The following is a 20,946-nucleotide window of genomic DNA, read 5'->3' as shown; positions in this document are numbered from 1 at the left end:
CGAGCCAAGGTCCAGACAGGACTGGCGCTTTCTGTTGCCCGGCTTCAGTACCTCACAAGGCGCTCTGTGCGCGTCTGCTGCCCCTGGCGACGTAGTAACCAACGCCACTCTTCAGTGCACTTTTTGCCCTGAAACTGCCAGGCCTGTCATCCAGTGGACCGCCACTCTGGATCAGCCGTGTTCGCCGTCCGTCGGGTGCCATCCGCTTTCCTGCTTGGAGCTTGAGCCACAAATCCCGCGATGAGGACCGTGCACCATATCCCGGCAGGCAGACAGTCGGCGCTCGCCATCTCGAACAGCCGTGGGTTTGCCGGCTGAGACTTCGTTTTGTTGGACGCACGCAGAGTTCAACGACCTCTCTTTCATGTCCGTGCGTTTCATTTCCATTGCCGACGACGAACCTAAAGCTCCAGAACCTGCCTACCCTGCTCTTTGCGTTGAGTACCCTGTAGTTTGGGTATCTCAACAGCCAAACGTCCCCATCACACATTTGTTTCTCCTTGATCTTGTTGTGGTTGATCTGTCACAAGTATAGTCTTTCGGGAGCTTGCCATGCCATGTGTTACTGATTTCAGGCTGCTCTGCATCAATCACTTACATATCTGGTATCAGTCTCACACTTTCATCGCGTCCATTTCATTAGTATTCACCTAGCGGCTTGCCGATGAGCCATCTTTGCATCCCGTTGTCGGGAAAGAAAAAAAAACGTGTCATTTGCACAATAGGGAAGTTTTGTTGGCAAGACACCGAACAATCGGCTCAATCCTGACTCCTAGCATGACTGGTTCCCTGAATCATTGCTTCTAGTCTGGATGGTGAGTCAGGAAATACAACCACGTTTCTAAGGCAGAGTACAAATGGCTTTCTGGGCTCATCACCCAAGGCCCGTATCACTCTGTCGGTAAGCAGACCAAAGGCAAAATGAGAGTTAGGATCAGCCATGCTGCTCTTGAAGACCTCTTCGCATCGTTCCCCGCACCATTTCGTGCATGTTCATGAGCAAGGAGCCATGGCAGGTAGGAAAGGGAAGAATGGCCGAACGTCAGTGAACGGGCACATTCTGCACCGACGAGGAAGGTACAAAGAGTAACATGTGCTTGAATTCCCGATCACGACTTCTTGGGCGTTCCGAAGGCACCTGCCGACTACAAGCCCACTGACCACAGGATGTCAATATGGTCGGGAGCAGTTCAAATGTTGATTTTCTGGTGAAAAACCTCCTCTTCTCCAAGCCAGGGACAGACTTCTTTTCATTATTCTAACTGACTCGGTCGCTCTTCGAAGCTTCCACCGAAGAGACCGATATCCCCCCATCAGCGTTAATCAGTATCTCTATCAACACGATTACAGATTATTTCGTGCCATGAAAAAGCAGCTTTACTTTCCTCCCCTCCCACCTAGCGAAGGCGAGGAAAGCCAGAGTAGGCCGGTCACGCTTTCACAAAACGCCATCGCACATACCAGCTAACAACCGCTAATCAAGAGCCAGATGTGCCCGAAAGTCCCAGTCCTAGTACTCCCAGATGCCCAGTACGCAGACCACCTATAATCTGGCACCACGACCAACTTGCCGAAATCGCCCACGATCTCAGAGACACAATCCTGGTCGCCCTCGACTTTGAAATGATCGATCACCCAAGACACCAAAAAGTCCTATCAGAATCCCAAAGGATGTCCGAGCTCGGAATCGCCGTCTACGACCCCCGCGATGCCACCGCCGCCTCCTCCACGCACACCATCGAGGAAAGACTCCAGAAGATTCACGTCCGTCATTACATTGCCTCCCGCTGGCGCAAAATCACCCCCATGACATGCGACGCCTTCATGCACACGACGTGGCCCGGCAAAGGCGCAAAGATAGTCGAGCACGTCGCCCACCCCTACGACGGCGTCTTCGCCCGCTCCCGCATCCGACCCGCTCACGCCATCCGCGACAAGCTGCAGGATATTCTCAACCGTCTCCCGACGCGCTGTCTGACCGCCGAAGAGGTCGCGCAAGGCCAGCGCAGGCCCGTTATTCTCCTTTTCTGGGACGCCAGGTTGGAGATCAAAATCATGTCGCAGTGGGGGATCCAGCTTCCTGCGTACCCCGACCCGAAAAAGATGAACATTGAATTGTGGGATCTGCAAAAGTGGCATAACCTCCAGCAGGCCAGGCGGAACGCGGAGACGAGCGATTCCGCATACAATTTGTTAGAGCCCCTGGGGGTCCTGGCGTGTGGGCATAATGCGGGGAACGATGTGTTTGCGATACTGGCGGCGTTTTTGTACTTGCTTCATAGCGAGGAGGAGGTTTGGAGTCGGTACATGAAGGACTTTACGTGGTTTCCGGAGGAGTATATGGTCAAGCTGGATTGGGTTGATGCGGAGGTTGCCGAGTACAATGAGAGGCTGGATCCGAACTGGGATGTTGGTTCGTGTCTGGGGTGTTTCTTCTGAATCTTGTGTCCTCGCCGGCTTCGATAGCGTTCACTTGGAGGTTGGCAGTGTAATGGGTTTTGGGTAGACATTTCCAGAACAGCGACCACCTAGCCATCTTCTGATTTTTTCTTTGCGATCATGGGCAAAGAATATCTCGCTTATGATTTTCGTTGCACCTACCGGCCCAACTCCTATTCTGTCTGCTTTTGGCCCTGGAACGTCACAGTTCACTTTGTCGGTTCGTCGGTTCGTAGGTATTTTTCGGGGAAGTTCGGGACCCCTGGTACCGCGAGGAGAGACCAGTCGTCACTAGACTGTGTGCGCTGGGCCTTTAAAGCTTGTCATGTCTTTGGGCTTATGTGCCTCTGTAGGTAGTATCGCGCGCAGATCTGAGATGGGACAAGAGCTAGGATTGCGTTCGGGGCATAGTCGCTCTCGGCTTCAGGGACATTTAGGTAACCAAAGGCGCTTGAATAATGCCGCGGGTCGGTCGACGAAGGAATCGCCTAGGGCTGTCGAGATTTCGACGAGTAGCCGGGTCGGGAAGCGCAAATCGGCAGATATCGGTCATGGATCGTGGTCGGTTTCGTGGAAGTGAACTGGAACTTTGCGGTTGCGGTTAGGGGGAGCAAACGCACTCATTGTTGACGAGGCAAGCTAGTCTGGTTTCTAGGAGAGCGCAGGCCGGGCGTTTGCGAGGGTGAAGAAGAACCGGAACGGGGACTCGACGGAATTAGTGATGATGGAAGACTTGTCGTGTCGTGTCGTTGGTCTCGCACAGATGGACTGGACTGCGCGCAGTGGAAAACCTCGTATCAGAAGCGAAGTACCAACCGCTCTTTTAACGCTGCTTATAGTGGAGCTGGATACCTAAGCAGAAGGGCCCTGCTGTTAGTGCACCACTTCGGATGTTCGTCACATCACTGCACGCGGCAGGCGCACCCAAGTTCCCGTCAGCTCCTGACACTTGACCAGGCTGTAGGTGAGCAGGTGGAGTTTGTCCTGCGCCTTTCTCAAGATCGATCTTCTTTTCCTCCATGCAACGTAATCTCGCTGTTACAATGTCCGACACGACGGCCCCAACAAGAACAGCAAGACAGTTCAGGGCAGGCCCTCAATTGAGGCGGTCCGAACCGTCTCTTGGAGGGCCATGTACAGGTTTCAAGCTCTGCCCCTCCTGCGGTCCTTTTGCCGGAATCTGTATTGCCGCTTCAATCATAAAGTATTTCCCTTGTCATTATCCAAAAAGCGCATGCTAACGAAGGATTTAGGATCACTACAAGATCGGATCCTGAACACAATGACTTTGTTTACTCGACTTCCCTTTCCGGAGGCAATTGCGGATCATCCCCTTTCCTGTGCAGATTCTGTGCGACCCAAAAAGGCGCAGACTCGGAGCTGCATATACATTGCACATTATGTTCCTGACGCTGTAGTTCAGCGCTTACGCACATCGACTTCGTTCTTACTTTTATTTCTGTTGGTTCAATCCAGCTATTTTTACATCCGCAATAGTGTCGTTAACGCCAGCAAACGAGAGAATGGTTCAAGTGATAATGCCTCTAGCGCTGGGCCTGATACCTTTCTTGCTTTCTCACTTTATCGTTTGCCTCCGGGTGGGAAGCAACAGCATATACTAGCCAAGTGGACGAGGAGACGCATCGCCTTATCACGGACAGAAGTGGCCTGGTCCCGTTCCATGGGGATCGAAATGTTGATGGAGATGGATACCGAAGGGTTGGACCTTGAAGACGATCGAAGTGGTGGTGAATAGACGAGGCCAGACTCACCGGCTCGTGATCGAAAACCTTCCCCGCCGCTGCTGCCCGGAGGAGTCAACTATCTTTGAGGGTTCAATACGTCTCCAAGACTATTCGCGGTAACAGGCTCAATGGTGGCAGCTCCAGGTCTCGGTAACGAACCGTTTGTCCAGGCAAAGGACCTGAAGTCATCCGTTTCTGTTTGAAACTTGGAGATCTCGCCGTTTTCTCTCATTTGTTCAGTGGTCCGGTGTGAACTCAGGTTCCTGCCGGTGATCCCGTACTACGAGTGAATGATGATATGAAGGCGTCCGAGGTTGCTGAAACCTTTGCCCTAGACTGTGAAGATCCTTGGTGAATGGCTGTATATATTTCCTTTCAGGCTATAAATTCCTGCTTCAAATCCGCTCTTCTTCTTCCCTTCGTGGACACCACACATCACCACGTTCCCACTCACCTACACAACCACCCCAATATCCCGCAATCACCGGAAAGCAATTATAGCGACAATGAAGTCTACTTGTCCACCACCCCCGGCTGTCCACAGCTATGCGGAATTGGTCGACTTCAGAAAGACCTATAGCGACACTATTTTCGTATCTATTGATATCGAGAATATCGACCACCAACCCAATGAGCGTCCGATGCAAAAATTGTCAGAAATGGGCGTAGCCCTTTTCGACCTAAGAAGTGGTCCATCAAATTCCGAGGTAGAGAGAATCAAAGCCATTCAAGTACAACATACCATCATCGACGAGTGGGCTTGGGTGACCGCAAAGACATGCCCAAACCGTCGGAAGGCTTGGCATCGCGGGGCACACAAACCATCACCATACACGGCAACATTCTGTCTAAGCGACGTCCAGTCGAGCCAGAAGGTTATGAGCCAGCTCACCGATTACTTTCGGATTCTACAAAACCAACACCTCACTGAGACGGAAGTGGCCGACGGCGTCCGCCGCAAGGTTGTCATCCTGTCCTGGGACTCAAACGCTGAATCCCAACTGTTCAACGATTATAAATACAATTTCACCGGAAGCAACAACATTGAGCACTGGGACTTCCAGTTATGGCTTCCCGTCTTGAACCGGTTCGGCCATGGCAACAAGACTGGAGCTGAAAGATTCTATGCGACAACCGGCATTCTCGGCTCGGAAGATCATTCAATCACGCTACACAATGCTTCCAACGACGCATGGGCGCAGGTGGCTACGCTCATTCGCTTCTTCCACATGTCGAAGGAGGACTTCTCCCACTGGGTCCAGGCTGAAGAGGATCTCAAACCCTTGGATTTGAGCTGGGTTGATGTCCAGATTCTCCACCACAACACCGCCTTGGAACTCGAGTACAAGCGGTTCCCCAACAAGAACGGTCTTTCTGGTCCTTCGTTAGCAATGCGCCCTGCTTTGCTCGGTCAAGCCGCAAACAGGAACGGGCATCACCATCACAAGCCCAGTCCACCCCCCGCCATGAACGACACTTCCGTCTTTCCCGGGCTACCTCCTCGGATCCAAGAGATCAAGGCACCTCCAAAAACCGTGTGGGGCGCCAAATCAAATGCGCGAAATCTGTTCAAATCTGAGGAAAGTTATACAACCGGAAAGAGCAGCGGTCTCCAAGTCCCGAGGAGTCCAGAAGCCAAGCCACCACCCAAATCCTGCTGGTCTGTCCCACTCTGCTTTCGTCCATCTTCCTCATCACCCTCTTCTTCTTCTGCTACCACATCGCCTACCCAGTTAACACCAGCCTCCACGCCTCCTTCTTTGACCTCAGCTTCGACTTCCCCTACCCCCTCACGACCTACCCACACCACCGATAGCAACGCACCTGCAAGTAGCAGCACTGCGACCATTGATAAAATCGGCTCAAACGACCTCCGATCCCATCACAAATTAGCAAGTGCTCGAAATTGCAGCGATGGAGTCGCCGGTCCAGCGATGGAGAATGGCCAGTGCCTATCAAAGAATGCGCCAAAGAGGAAGAAGCGAGGAAAGAAGAAACAGGTGGTCTGGGAGTTGTAAGCCAGAGATCTTAGCGGATGAGTTGCTTAGGTAACGGTTTTGCTCTGCTTCCTTTCTTTGCTAGGCCGAACGAAGAATTTGAAAATTTGAAGTTATGCGTATTGAACGATACCGGTAGTCGGTATTACTCGATTGTGCGAGATGTGACTTTTGCTACTTTACAAGCGTAGACTTGCAGCTATACGAGAGTGATTTTGCAGCTTTGTTTTCTGTCTGGTTGTGTACGAGTTTAACATCATAACGGGAGCCAAAAGGTTCAACGAGACAACGAGCGTTGGTGTGGTAGATGTAGACAAACTTTTTTCCATTATAACAGGGGGTACACGAAGTTTTGGCTTTCATAGACTCGCAGAAACCCCCCTCGCATCTTTGACCTTCCCTCCACCATTCAGTTCTCATCAAACCTTGGGTACGTTCCGTGAGTTTGACATGTCTCGAAGCCTGACACTAAAATTCGACCGAGGTCACACACGACGTCGTAGACCATCCTTGTCATATCTCGTTGTCTCCTTCGAACTGTCAACCATTCACCAACCGCATTTTGAACCTTCCTTCCAACGGGGAAACCTGTTGCAATTCTGTCTCTTTATACAAGATCACCGGGTACTCAAGGTTTGTTGTTGAAGCCCTCCCTTCACTGCGCGACTTGACCACCATTCACGTGTAGTGCATGCGGCCTACATATCATCAACATATTCGAAGCTCTGACCCTGCATGATTACCTATATATAGGGTCCCTGCCCCCCCAGTTTCCTTCTTCAATTCTTTCCTCCTCGTTATGTACCGCAATCTTCAAAGACGATCGATCCTCGTCAATATCCAAGAACTTGCCGACATTGTCTTCGTACACAAGCTCTTCTCAAGTATATACCCACATCTTAGGTATGTGATGTTGTCCTCGATCATTCACAACCGATTACTTTCCGTTAACTGACACAACTCTTCAACGGCAGACATCCTCGACATTTTGTTGTCGATTTACCCCGACTTACCTACACGTCTAGACATCCGGCCAAAATGTGTTTCAAGCGTTGCTCGGATCAGCCTACCAAGCCCGTGCCAGCACCAGCACCAGAGGTTAGGCACTATAGCGGCTTGGCTGAGTTCCAGTCCTTGTATGCAGACACCGTGATTGTAGCTTTTGATCTCGAGGCCATTGATCACAGGAATGGCATCTACGCTGCAGGACTGGAGAAGAGTAACCCTCCGCACACCCACCCTATTCCCTATATATACCCAAAAACCCAAAATAGTGGGCCAAGACAGCCGATGACACTTGACATTGTAAATCCCGTTTTTACCCGCAAAATTTCGTCTTTTCAATATATGCAATATTTCCTCTAACTTAGTTATTTTTTTCACTCTTTTTCATACGGCCATTTGTACCCCATCTAGCACCCTATCCACACCGCTAGCCATTTGTACATCGCGTACTAATTATATTATTTTAATACCTTTAACGTATATAATTTTACTTAAATTAATTGATTTCGACCGTCTGTAATTGCCTTTGATTGTGTGCAATCGCTGATAGTTAATAAATGCCGTCTCGAACTTCCTAAAATGCCCCTTCCTCAGTACAACCTCGCCGGTGTCGCGATTCGACTTCCTCGTTATTTACCTTTATAAGCAGTTATACCTCTTTCGATAGTGATATTAAATAGACTATCCTTTGCGACGATGGCGCCTTTATTTTACTACCTACCAATTTAAACTTTATAATACTTAAAATTATTAAAATATATCGTTAATATAGATTTGGAGTATTTATACTTTGTACTGACTATTTTAAGAAGGGACTATATATTAGTAAGCTCTATTGTAAAGTCTTTCGATATAACTACGTTGAATCTATATCTAATGTAGATACTAACCCTTATAAGAAATAATGTATAATTATTCGAAAGATTATTAATAAATATCCCTTCCGTAGTATAGTATAATATTTAAAGAAGAATGGCTATAAATATACTATTTAGACAATTAATTGTATATATAAAGGTTACCTTCTATTACGAGACTTGTTAAGCTATTTGATTTTTAAATAATAGTCTTTTAATACGGAGAGTTAAAAGGATATTACGAATCTCCTTTGTTAATAGGAGTTAAATATACGAGTTATATACGCAACCGTTAAAGAACGATACCCTAAATTACTTCTTACGTATAAGGACTTTGAGAATATACAATAAAGGATGTACTAATAAGATAACGGGTATAATGGGTCTACTAGAGTATTGTACAGCGAGCAGTCGTATAATGGTTAAAATGCTATATTTAATAAAGAGAGTAAAGAAAGACTACATTAGAAGGGTACAATTAAAAGAAGGTTTTATAGTCGGGCGCACGGGCTAGGCAAACATGTGGATCCAACCAACTAGAAGGCTCGCATCCTTATTAATATAGCTGGTTCCCAGCTTGGCAGACTTAGCAAAGCCGAGTCTTTAATCCTGGGCGCTAGCCCTGTAACAACGGGGGTATACTAATATATAAGTATTTGTACGTACTCTCGAAAATAATAAGTTTATTACATTTAAATATTATCTCTTTAATTATTATATAGGCGATAAAGGGTAGTAGGAGGAGGACCCTAATATACTACGCTATAATCTCTAGTATTTAAAAAAGTAATAAAAGATATAGAAATAATATTTATATATTTTACTATTTAATACTATGTATAAGATGAACTATTATTATATACTAATTGTATAGGGTATTGTAGTTACCCCTAAAAAGTTATTTATACTAGTCTTTTAAATAATTATTAATAATGAGAAGGACGAAGGATTTGGCTAGTTTATTGACTATATTAGGAAGATAATAAAGAAATTATTAATCCCTGAGCTGTTAATTATTATTATTAATAGTAATAATTAATTTATTAGAGTAATTAATTAAATTTTTCTAAATATTTAATATTAATATTATATATAGTATATTAATTATAATGTAGTTAAGTACTTTTAAGATAATTGGTAGCGTATAGATTTAAATGGCGAGCGCGAATATAATAAAGATAATGAGGAGAGTTACAACGAGCTTATAGAAGAGAAAGGTAATAGTAATGATTTTAATAATTTATTTCGCCTGCACAATAGCTATATCGAGAGCCAATTAATTAGGATAATTAAAATAATTTTAATCGATTACGTTATATATATTAGAAGGTTAAAATAGTTATTAGGACGTAGGTTGGGCTTAGTCCGCTTTCTAATAAGGTTGCTAATACGAGGGTAGGGTTCTTGTATATATAGTAGTATATACTTTACGCCCCGTCGATAACGGAGTTCGAAAGCGCTTTATTTCTTCTATAATATTAATTTAGGGAGGATTAGGAAGGTATTATTAAGTAAATTATAATTAATTTGCTTCCTTGCAAGAAAGAGTAGGCTAGATACCATACTAGGTACTACTTTAATTATAGGTAATAGATTATATTACTAAGTAAATTTAATAATAGTTCTTTAAAGTTATAGAGGTTATTTACTCGTAGTAATCTAATTAATTTTTATTAAATTAGTAATCAATATATTATCCGCTATTATATTTACTTTAAAGAGGTTATTACTAAGTTATTTTTTCATATGCAGATAGATTAAATTGGGCGTTTATAAGTAGGTAATATACTTCTCGATATTATATTATAAGTATATAAATTCCTTATATATTAATATAATTAATTAAAAACTACCCTCCTTACTACGAATTGCCTTAATATACTTCTTAACCCTTGTACTAAATAGTTTAGAGTGTAATATAGCCTCCCGTATACCTATAAAATAGTAGTAAAGAAGGAATTTGGTAAAACGGTCTTAGTTATAAAAGACAATTATTATCTATTCTAATATTTAATATAATAATAGGTAAGATTATTACTATCCTTCCCCCGGGGTAACCTTATATTAATTATCATATTAGGATATAGTAAATAAATATTTACATTTTCGTCCAGCCGCTAAGGGTATACCTAAAGGTTACCCCCCTAAATAGGGTAGTCCGTTTAATAATAAACTTATTCTATTAAATTTATTATTAATTAGGATAGTTCGGAATAGAGAAATTAGTAAGAAGGTAATAGCGCCCTATAGTAGATTAAGGAATACCCAACCTATATAAATATTAATATAGTACAATTATTCCCAATATAAGGAGGGGCCTAGTATTAAGTAACTTAATACTTAAGACGAAGTATATAACTATATTAAGGTTATTAATAATAATAATAGCGATGATGAGTTAGGAAGGTATTGGGTAGCTAGGGCGAGAGAATAGAGAATAAAAGAGTAGTGAATTATTGAGGTATTATTAATTTCTTCGTTTGATGAGCTCTTTGAGCTATTTGAGCTATTAAACATTAGTATTTAATAGTAGAATTCAATTGAATCTAATCGTTTACAATTAGTATTATTTAAATAGAGCGCTTAATTACTATTAATTTGTAATAAATACTATGGAGATATTACTAGATTTGAGATAATTATATAACCTAGAAATTTGACTAAGGTCCCTAATATGTAAAACGAGTAAGATTATACCCAAAATATGGTTATTTACATGTTAGCTGCATTGGAGGTTTTTGGGTATATGTAGGGAATGGGGTGGGTGTGCGGAGGGTTACTCCTGGAGAACTGGGAAAAGGTTTCGGAAGTCGGTTCATCATTCTTCGACCCTCGAGACGTTCGTCTCAACCACTGTTATACCTCATCCACTATTTCCGGAGCCAGCTCTACCGAAAGATTGTCGACGATCTCCAAATCCATCGTCAGTCATCACACAATCATCCACCGCTGGCGCAATTTTACCGAAGAAACGTGCTACGCCCCCTACCACAGAACCCATGAGAAACCGCATACGGCCACGCCCTATCACTGCATGGTCGCCGAGTCTCAGATCAAAACCCATAACGAGGCTCTTTCCGACCTCGATAGCCTTCTACACGATCTGTCCGTTAGGAACCTCACCACCGAAGAAATCGAAGCAGGCAAGCGTCGTACGGTGCGGATCATCTACTGGGACGCGCGCATGGAATCCAACTGGTTCCATGACATGGAGTTTGATGTCACCAGGTACGGGGCCATCGAATGGGACTACCAAAAGTTCAAGCCCTTCCGGTCGAGGTTCGAAAAGGCCAAGACCGGTGCAGGAAAGGCGTTCGACAGTCTCGGGGCTCTTGGAGCAGGGGCCGGGGGCATGGCAGTGTTGCACAACGCTGCCAACGATACGTTCACCCAAGTCGTCGCCTTCCTGCGATTCATGGTCATGACAGAGGCCGAGTGGAAGAATTGGCGTGGTCGTTCAGACTATACCCCTGGTGACCTGGATCCAGTCGACTTGTCCTGGATTAGCGGGGAAGTGTGGAAGGCGAACCAGGAGCTTCGCCCGGTACTTCAACTGGGGGAGAAACCCCAGGAAGTCGAGGATCCCGAGGATCCAGAGCCTGAGCCCGTCATTGTGCACCACAGCGCAATGGCTGAGATCGAGGCTGGTGTCACTTTCACCACTGTCGGTAGCGCGATGGAGTTGAGAAGCTGGGCGGATGTTCTGCGAAAGCCGGCAGAGAAAATCATCAATCCCACTTCGCCATGGTCACCGACCACAAGCTGGTCCTTCACGAGCTGGTCCTCGACTACCTGGACTTCATCCTCCTGGGAATCATGGGAATGGAAGTCAACCACGGGGTGGTAGTCCACTTGGGCCTTGCCGGAAACCGTTGAGGACCACCATGCTGAACTGTCGACCAAGTTGAGCAGGTATACGTCCAGGAGTCCCGCCGCATCACCTACATCTAGGGGTAACCTATCTACCATGGAGGTAGAGGAAGGGAGTGACTGGACTAACGTCGACAACTCTAAGCCCTGTAACAAAAAAACACCTGCCCAGCAAAGTACCATCTCTTCCCCCGTAGACAACAGAAGTGGAACATCCGACGACGGATCATATCAGCGTGACAACACACTTCGACCCATCAGATCTATTCCCTAAGGCCGCGCCCGCTGCTGCTCAACCTCCGTTAAATAGCAATCCCGCCACCACGGAAAGGACGATCAGTGAGAAACCAAACCCCGTACCTGAGCGATCATTCGCTGCCATGCACTGGGCCAAGTTCCGTTCTACATCTCGTGGTGGTAAGAAACATGCCCGCCGATCTGACTGACTCATGAGGACGCAAAACGTTTGCGGTTTGCATCGATCACCAAGGCAAAGATTCGTCACACAGCATGGAATCAGAGGCAGCGAGCAATAAATTCTCAAACCGCAAATGGGCGAGTCTGCAGGACGCATCACCATAGGTTACCTTTAGGTACCCAGAGAAGCAAGCATCGGCAAGATCTCTCGTACAAGCAAGGCCGGAGTTTGAAGCCGTGCCGCGGGAATCAGAGCCAAGCCAAAATGAAGAGCGCGGTTAGGTTCCTCTGCCTGAGTGAAAGGGGCACTTGGATGTAGCCACTGTTACTACCTCTGCCGCTACGTGGTGATGTGGGAGGAGGAGTTAGTGAAGATAATTACGGTTTACCCGTAAGGCAAGGGGGACGGGTGGAAGTGGAAGTAGGATCAAGGTAGAGGAGCGAGATCATTGCGTTCACCATATAAAATCACAATCATTTTAACCGTTTTCCAACGTGCTTGTACCATCAATTTGTGCTTAAGCCTTTGCATAAAATCTGGTAGAAACCCTGTGGTCAAACTGTTAACCAAGAACACTGCTGGCCCGGGCTGTTTCCTTGACGGCTTGCCCCTGTTGAGTTGGAGTTTGCTCGGCAAATGTCTACTATTTGATTACATCAAGCCATTGGTGTTGTGGGAAGCTGCAATCAGAGGAAGATTTGAGCTGGAAATTACGACCCTCATGAGGTATAAAGCTGGCCTTTATCCCGCCGATGCAATGATCGGACCTGCCTGTTGAGGATGGATATCATGGACACTTTGCCTTTGCCTCTGCGCATTGATGGATGGAAGTTATGCTCTGCTACCTCGAGGTACCTCAGATCATCGAGGATCATTATTCATTACGCCTTCACTACATTTCTTTTTCCTATTTGGACTACATGTGGTATATACTCCTGCGTCATCATTCCTTTCGGTTCTTCATCCGCTTCTTTTCTTTGCTGGACAAAGGGACAGGAGATGCTGTACTGCCATCTACCGCCGGCTCGTTCGCCCGTGGTGACATGACCACTGATGCGGGCTTTTCTTCAGGCTGGGGCTCCCATTTTCTATAGATGCTTTATTATCATCTTTTCCCTCCCAGCCATTTTCTTTCTTTTTTCCTTTTTCTTTTTTCTCTTTTTTTCTTTTTTTCCTTTTTCCATGGGCGATGGGAATGATTCTGCTCATTTTTGTCGTTCACAGCCGGAGAATCTTGGGTCGTTTGACAGTGCTGCTGGACACGGACCACCTTCCCGATTCGGATGGCTGGGAGGGCAGTCACAACCTTTGATTGGTCTGAACTTTTTGGCTCTGCAGATGTTCACTGAACTTTGGGATTTTATAGCGGTCGTTACAGCGCACGAAGTTCGTGTTCATGTACAGGCCTGGCCGGGGGGCCTCGGGCTCGTGGACATGGGACATCTTCGACTTATCCATCACGGCCTTCAGTCCCATCTTCTCCTTTCAAAACCTTAACCTGACGACCACCGATAGAGTACGAACCGCACACAGAAATCATTGGCTTCGGAAGCAATGAACACCTCCAGGGAGTTATAGCGGGATTGTATGATTCCTTGGATACCGTAGCCATAAAACGAGGTTTCGGTGGGTCAAGATGGAGGTCACGTTAGCATGGCGAGTTTATCACCCTTTTTTCCTTTAATGCTGGTCCTCCAGTATGGCAAGAAGACCAGATTGCGCTGACGAAACAATTCACAGACCTATTTCGAATGGATTTCGTTGGTGGAAAGATTAGGCAAAACAGCTGCAGTCTCCCCGCCATTCCAAACCTGAGCCATGGGACACACCAGACGAGCGAGCATGGCTGTGTCCGTTTGATCCTATCGGGCAGGCGAATTGGTCTGTCAACGAGTAGGATAAGGTTTCTGGCATGCACAAACAAGTGTAGATGATGGTGAAGGGGCTTTGGGCCAGTTTTCTCCATTCACTTTTTCACGAACGGCCTGAAACCTGAATCTATTCCCGATCTGGGCATGACCACTCTGATCTGAACGCGGTTGGTGTCATTAATAGCACCATAAGATGGATACGACGGCCTCTGCCATCCACTCGATGCCCGAGTATTTATCTACTCCTCCACGCCTATTTAACTTTCCCCCATTCCACCACCAACTCAACCTGTTTTTGCCTTTTTTTGCTCCTGTTCTTCAGCTCACAGCAAAAGCCCTTACAGGTATTCACGTCGCCAGACAGCGAGTTCACAGCCCTCTGGTCATTTCCTTGATCATTACCTTCAAAATTCAAGAAATCTTAGAGCAATACCTTCAGACCAAGATATAGCTCTTTTGCTGGTAACTACCTTCTTCCCAATTCTTTTTATATAAATCTGAGTACTCATTAACATCATTGCATGAGGCCCACCCAAGCCTTCCTATCGTAACAACCCAAAATCACTATTCAAAATGCCTGAGTACTTTGCTGCCGGCCCTCGTTGGGCGACCTCACCGAAGCCAGTTTCCTCATACCAGGCTCTCCAGTCCTTCCTCGCCAGAAATCAGGATGCCATAATCGTGTCTCTTGACTTTGAGACCGTAGACCACTTTAAGCACGACGAGGTCTCAAAATACTGCCAAGCGTCCGAACTGGGAGTCTCGGTTTTTGACCCTCGACTGGCGCCGTACAGCCGGAATACATTTGACCAGCTTGCCCAGCACATCGAGGCCACACATTTCATCGACTACGCCTGGTCGCTGGTCCATGAAGAAACCTGCAGGTGTCACCCACCAAACCACCCCAGAAAGAGACATTTTGCCCGGCCATACCACTCTCAATTTACGAAATCCACCTACCTGACGAAAATCGAAACCATGTGGTGGTTGCATTCTTTCTTCTGGCAGCTGGTACGCCAAAATCGAACCAATGAAGAGTTTGAAAACGACAAGCAGCGCTCTGTCAAGATCCTCTTCTGGGATCTCCGCCTAGAGCAGGACATCCTTGATGAAGGCGGTGTCGACTTTTCATGGCTGGGCGATGACATCGAACTGTGGGATCTCCAGACCTGGTCCCCGTTCGAGCACCATTTCTTTCCGGAGCCTTGGTTTGATGACGACGGCGAGATGATCGCCCCTCCACGTGTGAACTGTGGGAGGGCTTTGGCGTCTTTGGGGATTTTAGGAGGAAACGAGCAGGCAATCAGGGAAGGACGAGAACACGGCATCGTTTTTCACAATGCGGCCAACGACACGGTCGCCCAAGTCCTTTCCTGGCTTCGCTTCATGAAGATGACGGAAGAGGAGTGGCACAAGTGGTATGATGAGGGAGAGAACCTGCCCTCTATACTGTAGTGGGAAAATCTATTTCTAGATATACGTTGTGGTTGTTGGACAATAACCACAATCAATGTTTAAAAAACAATGTATGTTTCTTATAGGGGGTAAGCGCTGTAATATAGTGTCCTTGGTTTTGGAGCCGGGTCGGGCTAAATTTCAGAATTTTTTAAAGTTTCAAAGTCCTACCTTCCTTCCTCCGCCTCCCCCCTTCCTAACAACCTTTATTAACGGAAAGAACCAGCCATTTTCATTAGAAATAACCAATTGGCTTAGTAGTCAAATGGTTAATGAAGTAGTTCTTTATTCCCATTCTTGCTCGTGACCTTTGTTCGATTCCTGTTCGTGACCAACTTTTTGAGGCTATTCCGGAAGACCTTTCAAGTTCCAATGCTAGCCTTCAAAGGCCACTATCAAGGCCACTAAAGTATAGAAGGTTATACCCTATACTAAGCCCTATACTTTTGACTTCTAGGGGCTTGGAAGACAATTAATATTTGGAAGACAATTAATATCTGGAAAACAGTTACTGTTTTCTAAACATTAATTGTCTGTTAGACAACGCTTGTTGCGACTCAGGGTTTCCCGCTTCGGTATGTTTAGACTGGGTCAACCCCGCGATTTATATGGAAAATTACGCTAAGAGGCTAGAGGTGGATGAAGAGCAACCGCCGCCGTCACCATTTCCGTTAGACCCGTGGGCAGACATTTCGTCAAAGCAGTGGAAGGAGCAGTGGGAAAAGAACCCAATTTGGTAGGAGGGCAGTATCGGGCTTCCTTCTAAAGGCAGCTCCTCAGGACATCTACCTACCTGAGTTTTGACTGCAATTTCTGCGAAGACTCTTCTCAATTTCAGACGGGACGGTGGGAGGGCTGCATGATGAAGAGCTTCCATAGCATCAAAGGGCATTTACCGTTTCACAACTCATTTCTTGACGTACATTCGCCCTCATTCATCCTACCTTAAGTATCGTTGACCTTATTTTTTTTGTGTTTTCCAGTATCGGCGTATAAAACTTCTTGACATTGATGTCTTACATGGCCATCGCCAGATTCCTCGATTGAAGTCCCCGATATTCAGTCAAAGAACATCATTTTCCCGAGTGTCCACCCTTAAACCTTTGTGCATGCTCAAAACCTCAAGGGCGAGTCCAAGGGTGGAGAGTGCCCTCAGAAAGGTGAATGCCTTCAGTGAAGGTCCGCCAACAGAAGCTGGACAGAACCTGAACCTTGACCATGGAAGTGAAGCCATTCACCGGCCGTGCTGTGAAGTGGAAGCTATCACAGGACCTGGGTCTTGAACCCACTTCCGGTCGCCCTCCCAATTAGATCCGTGAACAACGGAATTGTTACAGGTTCCATCAACCTGTTCATGTCCCTTCACCACCAAACTCCCCTTCACTTCTCCTCGTGGTGACCTGGGTTTTATCTCTTCCCAGCCCTATTTAATCCCCCACTCTCTTCCTCCGACTCACACTTCTTTTCTTCCTCCTGTAGGTCAATTCCTCTCATATTCCGAACCCAAACAGGCAACGAACGAAGGAACACAGACATTGGACCCTCATTGCAAGACAGCTTCTCGCAACCAAAAGACAAGTAAGCATTTCCTATGTCCAAAAAGCATCATCGAAGTCGGTCCTGACTCAAGACGACCTCTAGAGATTACCTCTTTTCAGTACCATCGAACAATCATGGTTGTCAAAACGCCTGCATCGCCCTATGTTTGGGACTTCGAAGGACTTTGCGCCTTTCGGGATACATTGAAAGACACGATCATTGTTGCTATCGACCTCGAAGGGGTCGACCACCTTGTTCAGAAGCGCGGCCAACCTGCAACTACAGCTTACGACAAGCTTTCCGAGGTGGGAATTGCAATTTACGATCCCCGCGATAACCTCAAGACACCGACATCCAACCCCGCCGACATCGAAAGCATTGGACCTCACATTAAGGCCCAACACACCATCATCCACGAGTTCCGCAGAGTCACTGAGGAGACCTGCCCAGCCTTTTACCACAAAAAGTTCGGCAACAAGCCGCATTCAGCCCGGCCGTACCATTGTGCATTTGCGCGCTCCATTGTCAAGACCAAGGAGAAGGCCTTAAACGACCTGAAGGACACCATCAAGCAGCTTTGCAGCCAGAACCGCACCGACGCCGAGGTCAAAAGTGGCAAGGATCGGTCCGTGCGCATCCTCTACTGGGCTGCACACATGGAAGAGACCGTATTTCATCTCGGCGGCCTTGATCTGACCGCTGCAGGCTCGGATGTAAAAATCTGGGATCTCCAATTATGGTCGGTTTTCCAGATCCGATTCCACAAACCACAGACAAAGGGGGAAGAGGTTTTCTCCTCGCTCGGTGCCCTGGGCGAGGGCTTCAACCTACACAATGCCACCAACGACTGTGTGGCACAGTTGCTTGCCCTAATAAGGGTTCTATCGATGAAGGAGGCGGAGTGGACTACTTGGTTCGTCCAATATATTGACGCGTCACCATTGGCCATGGACTGGCTCAACGCATCAATCCTTCAACACAACTACAACATGCGGCCAAGGAGCCTCCACGAGAGGAATACTCGGCCGAACCAGGGTGGCCGCTCCTACCCTTCAAAGGGTCAATCTACCTGGAGGAGATAGATACCTTACCTTCACAATGGGCAGCGGGCATTCCACTTCTCGTCGATGTGGACACACGGCCCAGCTTTGTGAAGGTATCTACTTGTAGGCACCTGCAGCGAGAAAACATCGAGGGGAGTGGATTGAAAAGGAGGTAGGGATCATTCCGTTGAGATTGGGCTTTATGTTGTATAGGACATAGATACTAGCTTGCCCCTATATCTACATCGACAGGATCCGATTTGCATGGTCATGGCAAGTGGAAGTGACATTGAGCATGGTCGTAGGTTCTATTCAAGCCGTGTTCGTTACCGTAGTATAAAGTTCGGAGATATTCAGATTTGCAGGGTTCGGATCGCAGTAAGCTTACTACTATACTGCGCTCGTGTAGCGTTCGTTAAAAAATCCTTATTTTTATGCAATTACCTGCAACTATCTATAATTACCTATACTTACTCTAAATCGTCGATTTGACTAATTAGAAGGCTAGAATATTCTTATTTTTTAACCGTTCTACTTACTACTATACCGCTCGATTTTGAGCGGTATAGTAGTAAGGAACGTAGTAAGAACTACCTATAGCGCTTTACCCCTTATAAATATAGGGGGTTGCCGTTACAAACCTCTCTTTAGGAAAAAAATAAAAAAAAACAAAAAAATAAAGAGACCTTTTTTTCCAAAAGATAATAAATAAGGCTATTCCCAATTGAAATCTACCATCTGGACTATATAGTATCTTACACTGTATATACACTGTAATAATTGAGAAGACTGGAGTGGAAGAGTTGAAAAGATGACTCCGGGGGCAGGCTATTGCCCCTGGTTATATATACCTCTATATACCAAACAGAGCTCAGTAATGAGCTCCCTTGGCATACCTTAAAGCTGCCTTAATATTACAGGAGTGCAGCTGCAGACCCTGCACAGTAATGCAAAGGTTAAGGCCAAAACCTTAACGCGGTAACGAACACGGCCTCACAAAGAAATAGTCATTGATTACCTCCTTAACAACTTTGATCTTCAAGACTCCCTTGTTTATTCTCTTCGTCGTCTCGAATACCTTCCGAAACGGAGAGAATTGCTACTTGCTGCCTCCAATGAACGAAAGACGTCGGAAAACTCTGTGAATGTATTCAGAAGATCTGCTATATAGTAGCGTGATGGGAACATAGTGATATCAACTCATAAACCGTACCAAGTAGCGAAATTGGGAGTTACAGTATACCTCTAGGTACTATAGGTATAGTACTTTCACTAACACTACCTGTATCTACAATCTTGTTGCAATAGAAGGGCTTTACAGGGACCACTTATCCTGCAAGGGCCCAATACGAACTACAACTACCTACCTACCCTAGGTACTTCTACACAACGCCACGAACGACTGCCTAGCCCAGTTGTTGTCTCTTCTCAAGATTTTGTTAATGGCCAAGACTGAACTGATCAATCTTACTCCCATGGCTATGTCCTGGGTGAGTCCTGATATTTATCAGGAGAACTTCAACACTAGGCCTAGGGCTCTCCACGAGAATGACCACACCAGGCATGGTCAGGGACGACTCCCTGCTTGCAATTAGTATGTTAACAAGCAGCCCAAACGTGTGACAAAGCCTACTCCCCGCTATACCTCTAACGACTTCGACTCACAAGCGCCTTCCGCGCCGGGTGTTGGAGGTATGGTGCCTGGAGGTACCTCTAGCAATCATTCAGCAGAGGAGAAGACGGCAAAGAGATCCAGCGGCAAGAAACATACCTCTGGTAGTGCTACTGACCAGTGGTGGGCTGCCTACGAGGCCAGAAAAGACAAAATCTCGTCCACTATGGCAACGTACAAGAAACCCATTGCCGCTGTGGCCCCATCGACCGAAGAAGTTGGTACCGGTTGGCCAGCTGAAATGGAGTGGGCCCTTTGAGATGACATTGTTTTCAACACCAGGAAAGGGCCAGGACCCTTCAGACTTGTACCTCTAGTCGCTCGGCTAGGACAAGCCTACCTCAGATACCTAGAGGTACGGCTGACGGTTTAAGGAGAGCAGAAGGGCAGTGATGTCTTGATGGCCAGGTTGAAGACGGAAAGGGCAGGAGAAGACTTTCATCGAGAGATACATGCCTATAGTGGTTTGGGGGTAGGTGTGCTTACTCTAAACGATAGGAAGTACCGTAGGAAGGAAAGAATGGTTACCCAGGTATGAACGATGTGTGCCCTAGAAGAAGGAAACTCGAACCCGGCTCCGAGTTGAAAGCTTGGCCTACAGGTATCAGGAAGTTACCTACCTCTAGGTATGCACCTGCATGCATAGAGGTAGAGGTACCTGCCTTATATACTTAGAGCGTGATCCAGAACTATTTTTTTTTCTGACTGCAGTTAGAATCTGACCGCAGTCAGAAACGTGATCTTTTTCCCATTCTAACGATTTGTACCGGTTTCTGACTGCGGTCAGCCGGTCAGAAAAACTGACCCACACGTAGGCATTTAGCCAACCAGAGCCCGCGCATCTTTCTAACCGTCGTCAGCAAAAAAAAGCTGTATTTTTGATGAAAATATCAACCTTTTAGCACTAACCCTTCTATAATAACGCTATAATAACCGTCTCAATACTACAATAATTAAAAATTATAATTTTGACCATATAGGGCGCGCTACCCAAATAATATTCTTAGTAAAATAGATTCTACTGCGTTAGCACTG

At 46.4% G+C, this 20,946-nt stretch overlaps 4 protein-coding genes across 4 annotated transcripts; 3 read left to right on the top strand and 1 right to left on the bottom strand.

Annotated features, from left to right (window-relative positions):
* Positions 1 to 857: 857 nt before the first annotated feature.
* NEUTE1DRAFT_120664 (uncharacterized protein) lies at positions 858 to 2,503 on the top strand (the record flags this gene model as incomplete). The annotated part of the gene is made up of 3 exons (XM_009850710.1): positions 858 to 901; positions 1,243 to 1,421; positions 1,484 to 2,503. The coding sequence occupies 3 exons, from the start codon at positions 858 to 860 to the stop codon at positions 2,437 to 2,439; spliced, it is 1,179 nt and encodes a 392-aa protein (XP_009849012.1).
* Positions 2,504 to 4,690: 2,187 nt separating this feature from the next.
* NEUTE1DRAFT_40727 (uncharacterized protein) lies at positions 4,691 to 11,890 on the top strand (the record flags this gene model as incomplete). Its single annotated transcript, XM_009850562.1, has 2 exons — positions 4,691 to 6,187; positions 11,339 to 11,890. The coding sequence occupies 2 exons, from the start codon at positions 4,691 to 4,693 to the stop codon at positions 11,888 to 11,890; spliced, it is 2,049 nt and encodes a 682-aa protein (XP_009848864.1).
* A 1,740-nt stretch (positions 11,891 to 13,630) lies between these two features.
* Positions 13,631 to 15,120, bottom strand: NEUTE1DRAFT_37796 (uncharacterized protein; the record flags this gene model as incomplete). The annotated part of the gene is made up of 3 exons (XM_009850416.1): positions 13,631 to 13,813; positions 14,314 to 14,340; positions 14,941 to 15,120. 3 exons carry the CDS (start codon positions 15,118 to 15,120, stop codon positions 13,631 to 13,633), a joined length of 390 nt encoding a protein of 129 aa, XP_009848718.1.
* Positions 15,121 to 17,330: 2,210 nt separating this feature from the next.
* NEUTE1DRAFT_38714 (uncharacterized protein) lies at positions 17,331 to 20,170 on the top strand (the record flags this gene model as incomplete). The annotated part of the gene is made up of 3 exons (XM_009850464.1): positions 17,331 to 18,231; positions 19,616 to 19,653; positions 19,850 to 20,170. 3 exons carry the CDS (start codon positions 17,331 to 17,333, stop codon positions 20,168 to 20,170), a joined length of 1,260 nt encoding a protein of 419 aa, XP_009848766.1.
* Positions 20,171 to 20,946: the final 776 nt, after the last annotated feature.

This window comes from Neurospora tetrasperma (genome assembly GCF_000213175.1).
Source record: "Neurospora tetrasperma FGSC 2508 unplaced genomic scaffold NEUTE1scaffold_2, whole genome shotgun sequence".
NCBI classification, from domain to species: domain Eukaryota; kingdom Fungi; phylum Ascomycota; class Sordariomycetes; order Sordariales; family Sordariaceae; genus Neurospora; species Neurospora tetrasperma.
The sequence above is the reverse complement of the archived record's forward strand: the minus strand, read 5'-3'. Positions and strand labels throughout refer to the sequence as shown.